Genomic DNA, 15,936 nt, shown 5'->3' with positions numbered 1-15,936 from the left:
CCTCAGTTTCCCTGACTCAGTTTCCTGAATTATTCTGCCTCAGTCTCCCTGGTGGCAACCCCCCTTTCTTGGCCATTAGGACTGAGATAATTAGGACTGGGAGCCCTGGCCACTAGCATTCTAAAGAGTCATAAAACTCTGGATGGCTTATCTCAAATACCTAAATGGAAACCCCCCCCCCCATCTCCTAGTTCAGATGTCCTGTCTCTAGCTTCTTCCCAACTTACCAGAATTTATGATCCTTCCTCTTTACCCCCAACCTGTCAGAACTGAATTTATGGTCCTTTCCTGGAAAGTGCCATCCACCAGTGCTCTACTACCCCTTTTACCTATGTTTCCTTGATGGCTAGAGCCCTGTTAAGAGTCTCTGGAATCCCTCGCTCGTTGCTGAATGCTTTGAGACAAGCATCTGATCCAGCCAGTTGGCTAAGATGACTTGGCCAGTCCAAACTCTCCCTCTAATAAAATATTTTAAAACTTCTCATCTCTATCTTGCCTCAGTTTCTCAGGTTTTACATTCTGACTACTGGCCTCTTTGCCTTCCAACTAAAATCCCACCTTCTCCAGAAAGACTTCTCCAGCCCCTCTTAATTCTAGTGCCTTCTGTCTGTTAATCATTTCCTATTTGTGTTGTATATTACCTGCTTTCTATATATTTGTTTGTATATTGTCTCTCCCATGAGACTGTAAGCTCCATAAGGGCAGGGACTATGTTTTTTGTATCCTCAGGGCTTAGCATAGTGCCTGGAATATTGTCAGTCAGTTCCATCGTATTCGAATCTTTTGGACCATATTGCCCATTGGTAAAGACAGTGGAGGGGGTTGCCATATTCTTCTCCAGTAGATTAAGACAAATCATGGTTAAGTGATTTGAGGATCACACAGCTCTATGTATCTTTATTTTTTATTTGTTTTCTGAGGCAATTGGGGTTAAGTAACTTGCCCAGAGTCACACAGCCAGGAAGTTTTAAGGGTCTGAGGTCAGATTTGAACTCAGGTCCTCCTGACTTCAGGACTGGTGCTCTATCCATCGTACCAATTAGCTGCCCCAGCTAATAAGTATGTGACGTAGAATTTGAAATCAGGTCTTCCTGATTCCTGGCCCAGCACTCTCTCCACTGTACCCCTTGGTGATCTCTTAAAGAAAAGGGACATATCTTGTGATAAAAATTTTTATGATGAACAGGGAAAAAACCATCCAAACACATAACAGTCTCTTAGACCTCTCATTCTAGGGCTCCCATGAATCATTCAGAAAGCATTCAGAAGAGAGTTACCAAAATGGTCAAATTCACTTATTCATTTTTAAGCTCCTACTATGTACTAAGCACTTAAGGCCTCCAAAAATCATGGTGAAGAGCCCTGAGTTTTTACATGGATCAAATGAAGGAAATGACAATGTTTAGTGGAGAGAAGAGATAATTTGGATGGGAACAATGCACATGGACACCATCCTTAAGCATTTGAAAGGCTGACATTTGGAAGAGAAATCCAAGTAGCTCTACTTGATCCCAGAGGACAGAAGCACAATGAATAAGTAGGGGTTGTACAAAGGCAGATTTAGGCTCAACAGAAAGGAGAGCTTACTAATAAGGATGGTTATCCCACAGTAAAATGGGCCTTTTGGGGAGGAAGTGAGCTCTCCCGTGATAGGCAGCCTTTAAATCAGTTTTTAAGAGGTAGCTCAGTACAGTGGAAGTAGTCAGAAGACTAATTTTGGAATCTCAACTCTGCTACATAATGCTTGTGTGAATTTGGGCTTCTCCTCCCTGGGACTCAGTTTCCTCATTTGTAAAATGATGGGTGGGTAAGTGAGATGGCTTGTGAGGGCCTCTCTAAGGCTACATCTCTAAGCTTCTGAAGGCTGGATGGATACGTTGGCGGGAATACTTAAGTATACTTTGTTGAACTAGATTGACTGAGATCCCTTCTGACTTCTGAGTCCCTGGGAATGGATGTGGTTGTAAACTCAGGAGTTCAGGGTTACTGATGGCCTGGGAATGAGGCAGAGAAGACAAAAGAAGGGGAAAAGGGCTTCAAAGACAACTCCACGCAGAACAATAACTCCAGGCAGAAAATTGTAACTAGTGTTTTTTCACTTCAGAGTAAGATTTACAAAATGCCCTTAGGGTCAAATCAACTCTTAAAGCTAAATTCATTTCTGGAGGGAAGAAAACCAAAAACCCAGAGCACTGCAAGGGAAAGGGCCTAGAGGAAATGATATACCTGGAAGTCTACAATTTTAACTAATTATTCCTGCTGGTGAGATGCTAAACTGAGGCATATCTACTTTGCTGAAGGAGTGTAAAGGTTGTCAGCACCCCCATGAGTATCAGTTTCCCCATCTTAGTTACATTTCTAGCCTAGCACACCATTCATGCTTTCAGACAACCTAAGGGAGATGGAGAACCTGAATCTACTCTTCTATGATTAAGCACATATCTATGGAATTGTAGCATCAAATGGAAATCCTGAGTTGACCACTATGGTTTTTCTAGAAGATGAGGGCTAGAAAGGAGTTTAGAGATCACTTAACCTTAAACATTTAGGGGTTTAGATCCCTTTGGCAGCCTTGTGAATCATTCTCAGAATCATATTTTTAAATGCATAAAATAAAATATATAGGGATACAAAAGAAGCCCATTATGTTGAATATTGCCATCAATTTTTTTAAAGTTTCAAGGACCACAGGTTAAGAATCTTGGAGGAAAAAATATTCCAGGTAAAGAGAACAAAAGTACCGAAACAGAAAAGACCAGGGCATAAAGGCATATGGGAAATGTGGGGAAAAGTGTGCGGTCAGAAATACTGATTATTCCAAGATCCTGGAGGGTCTGGGATGCCAGGTAGGAACTTGAATTTTATTCTTCAAGCTAAATAACTTAGAAAATATCCAACTTCCTTCTTTCAATTTATGTGAAGAAAATCCTTTTGTTTGTTAGTGAAAATGCAAAATATAAGATTATTTCAATCTGCTGAAAACACATGACTATAAGCACCAGGAATGGGGTTAGGTGAGAAGATTAATTAAGAAGTAAGAAACAAGATATTCAAAGAGTTTGTTAGTCCTGTCCCCCCAAAGGAAACTGATAGATGGATGTATGGATAGACAGGTAGATAGATAGATAGATAGACAGACAGACAGATAGGTAGGTAGGTAGATAGGTAAATAGATAGATGGATGGATGGATGGACAGACAGACAGACAGACAAAACAGACAGACAGACAGGCAGGCAGACAGATAGATAGATAGATAGATGATAGATAAGTTGATAGACTAGAACATAGGCAAATGAATAGCTACATAGATAATGGATGGATAGATTTGATAGATGCTGGATAGATACATGATCAATGATTTAGAGATGGATGGATGAATAGATGATAAATAAATTAATATATAGGCAGATGGATAGATAGATGATAGATGGATGGATGGATGGATGGGGAGAGATAATAAATAAGTAGGCTGATAGATGGGCAAATAGATAGCTAGATAGACCATGGATAGATAAATGGGGGTGGGGCGGGGAGTAGAGAAAGAAAGACAGAAACAGAAACAGAGAGAGACAGAGAGACAGAGAGATTGAGAGAAAGCGTGATAAAGAATGAAATGCTTCTCCCAAAAGGCAGCTAGATGGCAGAGTGCATAAAGTGTTAGAAGTGTTGAAAGGAAAATATGAATTCACTTCCAGTCTCAGATGCTTACTAGCTGTGTGAGTGATTCTGATCAAGTCATTTAACCTCTGTCTTACTTTTCTCATCTATAAAATGACAGTAATAACAGGACCCACTTTCCAGAGTTATGAAAATCAGATGAGTTAATATTTTTAAAGAGAGTTTTTTAAACCTAAAGCACCATATAAATACCAGCTATCAGCATTATATTTTCATGAATAATAAGGTTATTCTTTGGCTATAGCCACAGGGTGCCAAAATAACTTGTGTCTAGGTCTTCCTAATTCTAAAGTGAACTCTCGATCCATTGAACCTGGAAGACTTAGCCTTTCTATCCTTGGACTTCCTGCTGTAATGTCCTGATATTTGTTATGGGAGTAAGGGAGAGAGGGAAGCTAAGCTACCTACTATATCCTGCCATCTCACATCCTTTTGCTTTGATTTAATGCTGCCCCCTCCACCTTCCCATTCTGGAACCATTATGAAATCAATTTGGTCATTGTTCCAATAAAAGGCATGTCAGTCTATTCCCCTATGGTTCCATTTACCATTAGATTCCTCCTCCCCAATTTTTCTGAGGCTAAGTCTCCCCAGCTCACCCAGTCTGAAAATGCATCGGAAATTTATAAACCAGATCCCACTGCTGATTAACTGACAAGAGAGTTTTGAACTACTCCATTTGGAGGGCAAGGATGATATTCCGTCTGCTTATTCTTTTTTATTAAAGCTTTTGTATTTTCAAAACATACGCATGGATAATTTTTCAATATTGACCCTTGCAAAACCTTCTGTTCCAAATTTTCCCTCCTTCCCCCCATTCCCTCTCCCCTAGATGGCAAGTAATCCAATATATGTTACACATGTTAAAATATATATTAAATCCAATCTATGTATACATATTTATACAATTATCTTGCTGCACAAGAAAAATCACATCAAAAAGGAAAAAGATGAGTAAGAAAACATAATGCAAGCAACAACAAAAAGTGAATTGTTATGTTGCGATCCACACTCGGTTCCCACAATCCTCTCTCTGGGTGTAGTTGGCAGTGTGCTTATCCTTAAGCAGCCTGACATCCTCTTCCCCCACCCTCCAGTGGTATTATTGGTATTAGATCTAAGGTGGACACAAAATCCAAGAAGGTGACCAGCCTTAACCTCCCTGGTGATACCGGGGATACAGGGATGCACATCACCATGCTGATCACTTTCCAGACCAAAGCATACTTTTCTGGCCAACAACTTTTTAGTTCCTTGAGGACAGGATTTTGTGCTTGTATTCTTAGCAATTAAAGTCCTTAGCACTTAGTGACCTCTACTAAATGCATTTTATTGCATCAAACTCAAATTTCTCTCGTGCTTTAAAGTTTGCTAAGTCCCTCACAGATGTCAACTGAGACTTACAACAAACCAGGAAGGTATTACCTCCCTTATTCCAGGTGAAGAAACTAAGACTCAAAGAAGTAATTTGCTGAAGCTCATGGAATAAATATCAGACAGAGAACTGGAACTTAGTTAGGTCTTCCAAGTCCAGCCCTTTATCTATGAGTCATGGGAAAAAATAAAAGAAATTTAAACTCACTTTTGCCTTTTTTGATTTACTCTGTATGACAAACACAAAAAGAAAAAAAAAAAAGAAAAAGAAACAGTGTAGGAGTGGAATTCAAGCCAGAATCCCCCAAGGCTGCTATCAGTGGAAGGGGCAATTAGCTTCTGAATTCTCCAAAGTGACTATTAAAATGGAAAACCTATGCAACTCAGGATTTTATTTTTGTCTCGTGTAGATACCCGTTGGCTTGTAGGTACAAACTAGCTCATTCACAGTCAGTGCCAAAAATGGTCCTGAAAGTGGGATGCACATCTAAATCCATTCAACAAACAAACAGTAGCCACTCAAAACCAATAGGAGAAACAAAGACCAGTCTGTAGTAAACAGTTCTGGTGCTGCTCTCAACATTCCTGACTCAGCAACACTTTCTGAACACCTCCTCATATATAACTCTTAATTGCTGTCCTTGTTTTGCCTATTGTGTGAATCACAAATGCGTATATTCGACATGTGGACTCCTAATAATTCTCTATTATTGTTATTCTTGTTGTTGCTGTTCTTTGTCTTTAGTTCTTGAAGAAGACCGGGACATCTGGGAGGTATGCTATGACATGCAAGTGAATTGGATTTAAGTGGGGGGAGAGGGAGGTCACCTACCTCACTTTCCCCTCCAGAGCCATCTGTGTCCAGTGGCCAGATGTAGATCAGGATGACTGGAGATGACCCTGGATGCCATGGTCTTTTAAAACTAAGATCTTTAACAAGTTTCAATTTCACTGAGGCAGTGCCCATCCAATGATTAAAGTTAGGTAAGAAATGAGATAGAAAATGACCTTTTTACCTATCTAAAAAAAAAATTAATCTGGTGATTTAAACCCAAATCCCTCTGGCTCTCATAGATTGGCCAAAAGTGGTCCCAGGTTAAGCCTACATCAGAATGATTGTAAATAGCAATTGTTTCTGTTTGGGTAGGAACCTTGAGAGTCTTCCCCTCCCAGTTTGAATCCTGTGCTAAAAACCTAGTTGATCAATCTTGCTTTGATACCAGCCCTTATTTTCCACATGTAGACATGATTAAAAGCCTCATCCTGGACAGATACACCCAATTGCAAATAAAATGGCCTTGCCTGTGCCCATAACCTCTCCCGTAGCTACAAGCAGTCCACCAACAAGCACCTCTGAAGCCCTTACTACAAGCCAGGTTACATGCTAAGTTCTGGGGACCCAGGGAAAGGAAAAAACAGACCCTGAACTCGAGAAGCTTGAATTCTAATAGGGGGATAACATGCCAACAGCTATGTATAAGAAAACAAAGAACAAAGATATGCAGACATATATATATGTATGATTTGCATTTTTTGTTTTTTATGTATATATGTATACAAGGCAAAGGAAGGTATTTTACAAGGAAAGAACTATCTTTAAGAGTGACCAAAATAAAATAAATAAATAAATGAACAAACAAATAAAAAGATAGATAAATAGATGAATGAATGGAGAAAGAGAGAGAGAGAGAGAGAGAGAGAGAGAGAGAGAGAGAGAGAGAGAGAAACAGAGAGAGAAAGAGACAGAGACAGAGACAGAGATAGAGACAGAGACAGAGACAGAGATAATAGTGATCAAGAGGGGCAAGTAGGTGGCCTATGGGCCCTGGAGTCAGGAGAACCAGAGTTCATATCCAGTCTCAGTCACTAACTAGGTATGACCCTGAGCAAATCACTTAACCCTGATTATCTTTTTTTTTTTTAAGTGATCAGAAAAGGGCTTTTAGAAGAAGGTAGGATTTTAGTTGGGACTTAAAGGAAGTCAAGAGATAGACATAAAGAGGAGAGCATTCCAGACATGGCAGTCAGAGAAAATGTCCAGGAACTTGGAGATGGAGGGTCCTGTGTGAGTCATGGAATCACAGAGTTGAAAGGGATCACCAGCTCCAACTGGTGACTAAACAAGAGTCTCTTCTATAGCATTCCCATACCAACTCAATTCAACATTATTTATATAAAATTCACATAGGTCAGAAATATTGGATCCAAGCTAAGTCTTCCTATGTGCTAGAAGGAATGTTTGAGGTCATATGTTCCAACCCCTCAACTTCCTGATGAGGAAAATGAAGATCACTCAGAGATGGGAAGAAACTATTTCGGAGTCACACAATTAAGTAGAGGTTTTTTCAAACTCAGATCCCTAAACTCTGAATCAGGGCTCTTTCCACTTGGTTCAGGTTTTGAACTGAAGAGTAGAATTGGGAAGACGCCTTCCACCAAAGCAGAAGGCGAATATTCTCTCAGTGAAGTTGGGAGTTGTTATGTGCTTTGTGTGTAGGACTTAGGGATGGTATTCTGGGCTTCAGTATAATCCCAAGGCAACCTTGGCCCATAAATCTGAACCAGATTAAAATGTGACTGAGAAATATTTTTTTAATTGGGCTATGAATGTCTGATACTTCAAACTCCCATAATTAAAATGAGTATATGGTACTATGACATATTTAACATGTATAGGACTGCTTGCCATCTGGGGGAGGGGGTGGAGGGAGGAAGGGGAAAAGTCAGAACAGAAGTGAGTGCAAGGGATAATGTTGTAAAAAATTATCCAGGCATGGGCTCTGTCAATAAAAAGTTATAATTATGAAAAAAATGAGTTATATGGGACAAGAAAGTTATCAAGAACATTCCTACAAGCAAACATCTTGGAAAAGTTCCATCTCTACTCAAGGCATCATAATATCAAAGATGGGTCTTAGAAACAGAAAAACATGGGTTCAGATTGTACGTCAGATACTATGTTGCTTCACCTTTATGGGTCTCAGTTTTTTCATCTATGAAATGAGGAGGTAAGACACAGTGATATCTTTCCAGTGTCCTGTAGCTATCAATCTAGAATCTTATCCATCTCACAATGTTATTGTGATTAGATGGCGAGGTGGTTGTGGCAAATAGAGCATAAAATTTGGAAACAGAAAGACCAGAATTCAAATCTGACCTCAGATACTTTGTAGCAAGTCACTTAAATTTTCTCAGTCTCAGTTTCCTCATCTGTAAAACTAGGATAACAATAGCATTTACCTGACAGGAGCTGTTTTAAGAATCAACTGAGTTAGCATGTGTTGAAACAGTCTATAAAGCTTAAAGGATTGTATAAATGTTAGCTATTAAAATCACTTTTAACCTGTAAAATGCTATAAGAATATGAATGTTCCATTAACCCATGACCCTGCCCCTCTTTATAAGGGAAGGAGGCTATCAGCCAGATCTTGGGGTCAGGAGCCAATCCTCTGGAGGATGAATTAATTCTCCTAACTTCCTCATTTAGACTCTCTCCAGTAATGAAGCTTGCCCCATGGCCATGCTAGGAACTCACAGAGTGCTTGAAATTTATGAAGTATTTCCTTCTCCATATTGGAAAAGCAAATGCGGCAAATATTATTGGTTCCATTTTATAGTCTACAGAGAAGTATAATGATTTGCTTATGGTCACACAGCTAGCGAGATTTAGAGCTAGGATTTCAGTCCAGGCTCCTGGCTCCCAGCCCAGTCTTCTTTTTACTCCAAGAGAAGCGTTCCAACATGGTGGCCTTGGGCCCATAAATCTGAATCAGATTAAAATGTGACTGAGAAATATTTAACAAAATCAAAATACAATAAAACATAGATAATGTTTATATGTGGTTTTAGAGCACTCACTGGTTCTGGAGTCAAAAAGCTTGCAGCCAAATCCTATCACCTACACTTACTGCTTGTGGGCAGGTACCTTGGGCAGGTACTTAGGAACTAAGACTCCCTCAGTCTCAGTTTCCTCATATGTAAATGAAAGAGTTGGACTAAATCAGAGGTTCTTAATAAAAATAACTAGCATTTATATAGCGCCTACTATATGCCAGTCACTGTACTAAGCCCTTTATAAATATTATCTCATTTGAGATTTACAACAATCCTGAGAGACAGGTGTTATTGGTGTTATTATTATTATCATTTTGACAAAGCAATTGGGGTTAAGTGACTTGCCTAGGATCATACAGATAGCAAGTCTCTGAGGTTGGATTTAAATTCAGGTCCTCCAATTCCAGGTCCAGAGCTCTGTGCACTATGATATCACCTAGCAGTCTCAACTTAACCCTTTGTCAGCCTGGTGAATCCTTCTCAAAATCATGTTTTTAAATATATGAGAAAATACTTAAGATTATAAAAAGTAAAAAAAAAAAAAAGCAATTGAAATAGAATTTTAAAAACCCTTTTAAAACAAAGTTTACTGATCCTAGGTTAACAACCACTAGAACCAGATATATGTGGTACAGGGGAATTGGGCCTGGATTTGGAATCAGAGAGTTGAGGTTAAATTTCACCTTTAACATAACTAGCTATGGAATCTTGGGCAAGTCAGTTAATATCCCTGACTCGGTTTCCCCATCTGTAAAATGGGGGAAGGGGAGGGCCTAGATGGCTGCCAAGTTTGTTTCCAGATTTTGTGATTATATAAAAGTCTTCATTTTTCTCTGTAGCTCTATCATCTCCTCTGCTCTGTCCTTGGCCCATCCCCAAAGGGGTCTCCAGCTTACAGCATCTTTGACTAAGAAGGAAACAGCAGCATTTCATACTGTTTCTAATCAGACTCTCCAAGCCCAGGTTCCTCGGCCAGGAAAACTGCAGACTCATCAATTTTTCTGAAGACTCCTGTGATTAAATTCTGAAGTTTATCCCCTAGGGCAGCTCGATCCTTGTGCACTGCTCTTGGGATACTCTGAATAATTACACTGTCAGTCAATGAGGGATGTTGGCAAAGACTGCAGCAAAGGGAGAGGGCTTTTTTTTCCCTCCCTGAGCCAGCTATGGTTCCCTATCCAGCTTATTATTTCTTCTATAAGAAAATAAAAACAATAACTAACATTTATATAGCACTTACTATGCACCAAGCACTATCTATGCTAAATGCTTTGCTATTATAATCTCATTGAAACCTCACAATAAGTCCTATTATTATCCCCATTTTGAGGATGATGAAACTGAGGCAGTCAGAGATTATCTAGCTTGCCCTTACAGTTATTAAGTATCTAAAGTCAGATTTTGAATTCAGGTCTTCCTAAGCTACATCACTATGATTTTAAATTTGGTCTCAGATACTCACTAACTGTGTGATCCTGGACAAGTCACTTAACCCTGTTTGCCTCAGTTTTCTCATCTGTAAAATGAGCTGGAGAAGGAAATGGCAAATCACTCCAGTAATATTTGCCAAGAAAAGCCCAATCAGACATGACTAAAACTGACTGAAAGTCAAAAACAACTAGTTCCTGAGTTAAGGATCGGGTTCTACCCATTCTATCATCCAGTGGTCACGTCCCACAGGAAATGCCTCCATGTCACTCCACACAAGTTGGAGGACCCAGCTTCAGTGCCAAGGGGAATATGGGTAAATATGCATTCTGAAAAATGGAGGTCCACAGTCAACCACAAGATTGAAAGAGTGAGACTAAATCAGAGATTCTCAACAAGATTAGCTAACATTTATGTAGTGCCTTCTGTATTCTTCTTGGGTGGAGAAGACTCCAGGAGCTTTCACAAGGATTTCAGGCTAGAGGGCACCTAGTCCATTGCCATCATTTTGTGGACAAAGAATTAGAAGCCTGGAAAGAGAAAGGGAGCCTCCCAAGGTCATAGATTTAGAACAGGATAGGACCTCCGTGGCTATATAAGTCAACTCTCTCAACTTACAGATGAGGAAACTAAGGCTCAGGGAAATTAAATGTCTTCCCCTGGGAAGTAAGTGCCAAAGGAGGAATTTAATCCCAGCTCTTCTGACTCCTGAACTAAGGCTTTCTCTACTGTACTATGCTGACTCCAGTAAGTAGTCGAATTAGGATTTGACCCCAGATTCACCAACTCCAAATCTAGGACTGTTCCCACTGTGCCACTCTGCCCAACCCCTTCATCTGAGAGAAAAGAATTAGGCCCTAGGAAGGGTGAAGTGTGACCAAAGTCACACAGGGAATAAATCACAGGATTCTAATCCAGATGCTCTGACAGTACCCTTTTCTCTGTAATTACAAACCAGAACTGAAGTCCTACTGTGTGCCAAGCACTATGCTAATTATTGAAGCTGTGAAGTCAAAAATAAGACAGTTCTTGATCTTAAAAAGTTTTTGTACCCAAGATAATCACCAAAAACTATGCTCTTGGTTAAGGGGAAGGAATGGGGAGTTGAAATGAGATGTATACAGTTGCTCTGTATACTTCTTGTAGTTTCCTGTTTTAACTAACTGTTCTTGTTAACTAGATATGACATATTTCAAATTTTTTACCACAATATCTTTTGCCCTCTTCTGGTCATAGTTCTGGAAATGGGTCTTTCCCCAAGTCATCCTCGGTTTCTTTCTTCCCCTGCCTCCCCTGCTCCCCCATATTCCCATCCCTACTAACAGGTCCTGATTAGCTGTTAAGAAAAAGACTGCACCTTCTCATCCAGTTCTCCTAATAGGGATTTCATTGCCTTGATTAAAGCATCATATTCGTCCTTGGTTTGTAGCAAAAATTTGAGTTCAGTATAATTTTTATCATCCAGCTCCAAGTTCTTGGGTGATCTTACAAGATTCAAAAGCAGAGTGATCTCATCTTGCTCCTCTTGCAAGATATTTATCTCTTTACTGTAACAAAACAAAACAAAAATAAAAACAAAACAAAACAAAAATAAAAACAAACATTATGTGATCCATCTTGGCTACATTGGCTATTTCTTTATCATAGCCTTAGAGACAATAGTGGCACAATGGTTAACTAGCTATCCTCAGAACTGGGAAGGCAGGGGATCCCATATTGTTTCTGACACAACACGGACTGTTTGAGAGGTACCTCACTCCTCACTGTTTGGATCTAAGGTTCCAACTCTCAGGAGAGGGACTGACCTGCATTGATGGAGGAAGATTCCTCATTCAGGAATTGCAAATATCAGCAAAATCATAGGTTTGTGGCTAGCCCCGATCCACACATCCTTACAGCAGAAAGGCACTTTATTTACATTTTTTATTTAATATTTTATTTTCCCCCAATAACATGTAAAAATAATTTTAAGATGATTTTTCCCAAATTTTGAGCTCCAAATTTCTCCCTTGATCCCTTTCCCCCTCATTGAGAAGGCAAGCACGTTCTATATGTGTAGTCATGCAAAACATATTTCCCTGTAAGTCATGCTGTGAAAAAAAAACACAGACCAAAACAAAAAAAATCAAAATAAAGGGAAAAAATAAAAATAAAGATTAAAAAAAAAGATTGTTTATCTTCAATCTGCATTCAGGCTCCACCAGTTCTTTTTTCTGAAGATGGATAGCACCTTTCATCATAAATTATGAAGGAACTTTAAAGATAAAGTCTTCTCATTTTATAGACAATCACTTCCCCATCACCCTGGAAATGGGCATCAGAGTCAGAATCCAAAGCCAGCCATTTGATTCCAAACATGGCACCGATTGTGAAGTTATAGGAGGAAGAGAGATTAAAGTCACATAGGTAACAAGCAAGAGAGACAGGATTTGATGCTGTCCTCTGATTCCAAATCTTTCTTCTATGTCAAGTCAATAAGCATTTATTAAGTGCCTATTGAATGCAGGTGTTTTCAATGATGTCCAACTCTTCATGACCCCATTTGGAGTTTTCTTGGCAAACATATTAGAGTGATTTTGCCATTTGTTTCTCCAGCTCATTTTACAGATGAGGAGACTAAGGCAAACAGGTTACCCAGGGTCAGGAAGCTAATAAGTGAGGACAGATTTGATATGAAGAGGAGTCTTCCAGACTCCAGGCCCAGATCGCTATCCACTGAACCACCTACTAATGCCAGATATTGTTCTAATGATGTTATACAGTTTAGCCTCTTTCTCACACATACAAACACTTCAATTTGGGCTTTAGATTAAATTTATAAATCTATAGGCAAAAATTGCATGTCAATCACCACCTGTCATCAACTTCAGCTACTAAATTACCAAATTGTTTATATGCTATTTCATTTTCTTCCCTGTCTAATCCCTCCATCCTTCTCCTCACCCACATGCACTCTTTTGGAAGATGCAAATGGATAGTAAAGTCAGGTTGACAAACACTTATTAGGCACCTACTATGTGCCAAGCACAGTGCTAAATTCTGGGGATACAAAGAAAGGCAAAATATAGTCTCTGCTTTTAAGGAGCTTACAATTTAATGAGGGAGAGAATATGCAAGATATATAATAAATTGGAGATAATCCCATAGAGAAGGCATTGGGGTTAGGAATGGCTTCCTGTACAAGGTGTGATTTAGTTAGGACCTGAAGGGAGCCAGAGTAACCAAGACAGGGAGAGGAAAGAGAGAGAGAATTCCAGATATGGAGGACAGTCAGTGAAAATGCATAGAACCAGAGGTGAAGTTTGAGGAACAGCAAATAAATAAAAAGGGAAGATCCAGAAAAGATCAAATACAATAAAGTCCAGAGCAACTTGGTGCACCAGTAGATAGAATGCTGGGGCTGGAGTCAGGAAGAGTTGAATTCAGATCTAGCCTCAGGCATTTAGTAGCTGTAGGACTCTGGACAAGTCATTTCACATTGTTTGTCTCAGTTTCCTCATCTGTAAAATGAGCTGGAAAAAGAAATGGTAAACCACTCCAGTAGTTTTCCCAAGAAAACCCCAAATAGTATCACAAATGTTACCACAAATGAACAACAAAAGCAACGTGCTTGGCATAATATTGGAGCTTCATAAATGCCTATTGGATTGAAATGAAAGAAGGGGGGCCAGGGAAACATTTCAAAGCTGGGTAATTCGCCAGGTGGATAACCCCTGCCCACTGGGTAATTGAGAATTGGCTGTATGTATTAGTGTCATTCATTCTTCAAATTTTGCTATTGCAGGGAATTCCTCAGAACATTTAGACTACCCAGAACCTCAGGCACTAACCTGAACGGTTTTTTCTCTTTTTATTTAAACATATCCAGGGTATCTAGCTTGATATATGGAAAACGATGTCTGAATTTTATGGGCAGAAAATCTAGATTTGAGTCCTAACTCGGTGATTCACTATGTGCTTGTGGACAAGTCACGTTACCTTTTCAACCGTTATCGGAACATGAGTAAACACTGCTATTTATTTCTGCCTGGGTATCTTCACCTTTCTGGCTAACAATTTCCTTATGTGTAAAGTGGAGTTGGGTCCAAAAAGCTTTCCCTGCCCTTCCAGTTTTTAAATCCCATGCCTACAAACTCCATTTGCTACTGATTTTTCATACCAAAAAAGGCATTTCATGTATCAGTTCTCTTTTCATCCCAATGGGAGTCTGACCATGTAGAGTCCAGATTCTGAAGATTATCACTGAATTTCAGAGTAGGAAAGGATGTCAGCAGGCATCTAGTCCAACCCAGACCTGAACAAGAATCCATTCCCTGGCAAATATTCATCTGCCTCTGCTTGAAGACCTGTTCTCTCCCAAAAAAAAACACTCCACCTTGGACAGCTCTCATTCTGAGGCTAGAGAGCATATTCTGACCTCACAATTCCAATTGCCCCTACCCCTATCCCTGAGGTCTGCACTCTAGGGACAAGAACAATAAGATTAAACCTCCCTTTTGTATGGAAGACAACTTATCAAAATTACAAAAAGCAGTTCTTGCATTCTGTTCTTCCATGATGAAGAGTCTCAGAGAAAAGTTCTTTAAATCCAGAAGGGTGTTTTTCCCATTGTTCTGAATACAAATAGATTCAACTTCTAGGACAAATCCACTTGTAAGAGAGATAAAGGAAAGACCCCATGAGAGAAAAACAGAGATTTGAGTAAACCTACTGCTTGGGAGAAGGAGGGAGCACTATGTTTAGTTGCAATGTCCCCCCTTCATTTTGTTGCTCTGGGGCCAAGGCCCAGCTACCTCACCCTAACTCCAGCTCTGGTTATCATTCCCCCTTCAAATCTCTTTTTCAGACTCAACATCCCTGATTCCTTCAGGATCATGATCTTAGGGCCACATCTTATTGGCCTTTGTTGGTCACAAAATCCCAAGCTAACTTACCACTGGTTCATTATCTGCTGCTGAGACTTAGCATTAAAAGACTTCCGTTGCTCCACCATTCTCCTGAACTGTTGCTGGAGTGTCCGTAATTGCGCTTCAGCCATCTTCCGCTTTTCTTTTTCTATCATGTCTTGGTTTCCACTGTAGTCCCTCATGTACTGTTTTGACTTGGGAGAAGAAAATGAATAACCCTTCCCCGTTGACTGAAATGAGAAAAAAAAAGCCCGCACCAAAATTTCTGCTTTTAATATGGCTCACGGGAGGGGGTCAAGGTGAGAAAATAATTTCCTTTAATCTTATCTCCTTCCATGTTCCTTCTTTTCTCTTTCCCTCACTTTCTTCAATAAAAGAAAGGAAGGGAGAACATGGGAGAGGAGGTCAGAAAGTGAAGAAACTAGACAAAACTGAGAAAGGACCAGTTAAAGGGGCCAAGTTGAGTCTCTGGTAGAAGTAATGAAGCAATCAACACTTCTCAAGAATCTACTGTGTTCCAGGCCCCAAAAACTGGGGATAAAAAGACAGAAATTCAACCATCCCTGGCTTCAAGGAACCTATACTCTAAGAGAGAAGACTCCATATAAATATTTGAGTAGATAAACAAAATAACAGAGTGATACTGACTCTATCCCTAAAAAGTCTAAGACAGACTATCCCCCATCCTGGTCCATCTTAGGCCCTGACTGAGGG

At 39.7% G+C, this 15,936-nt stretch overlaps 1 protein-coding gene across 4 annotated transcripts in view; it reads right to left on the bottom strand.

Annotated features, from left to right (window-relative positions):
* The window catches only part of CCDC63 (coiled-coil domain containing 63), a 57,242-nt gene that overhangs the window by 29,862 nt on the left and 11,444 nt on the right, over window positions 1-15,936 (bottom strand). For 3 of the 4 annotated variants that reach the window (XM_031948578.1, XM_031948579.1, XM_031948577.1), the window contains exons 3-4: window positions 15,250-15,452; window positions 11,673-11,862 (exon numbers count right to left, since the gene is read on the bottom strand). In XM_031948578.1, coding sequence (XP_031804438.1) covers window positions 11,673-11,862; window positions 15,250-15,452 — 393 coding nt within the window. The remainder of the gene's footprint in view (window positions 1-11,672; window positions 11,863-15,249; window positions 15,453-15,936) is intronic. The other variant, XM_003761018.3, reaches the window with a different exon arrangement.

This window comes from Sarcophilus harrisii, chromosome 1, assembly GCF_902635505.1.
Source record: "Sarcophilus harrisii chromosome 1, mSarHar1.11, whole genome shotgun sequence".
In the NCBI taxonomy this organism is placed as follows: domain Eukaryota; kingdom Metazoa; phylum Chordata; class Mammalia; order Dasyuromorphia; family Dasyuridae; genus Sarcophilus; species Sarcophilus harrisii.
The sequence above is the reverse complement of the archived record's forward strand: the minus strand, read 5'-3'. Positions and strand labels throughout refer to the sequence as shown.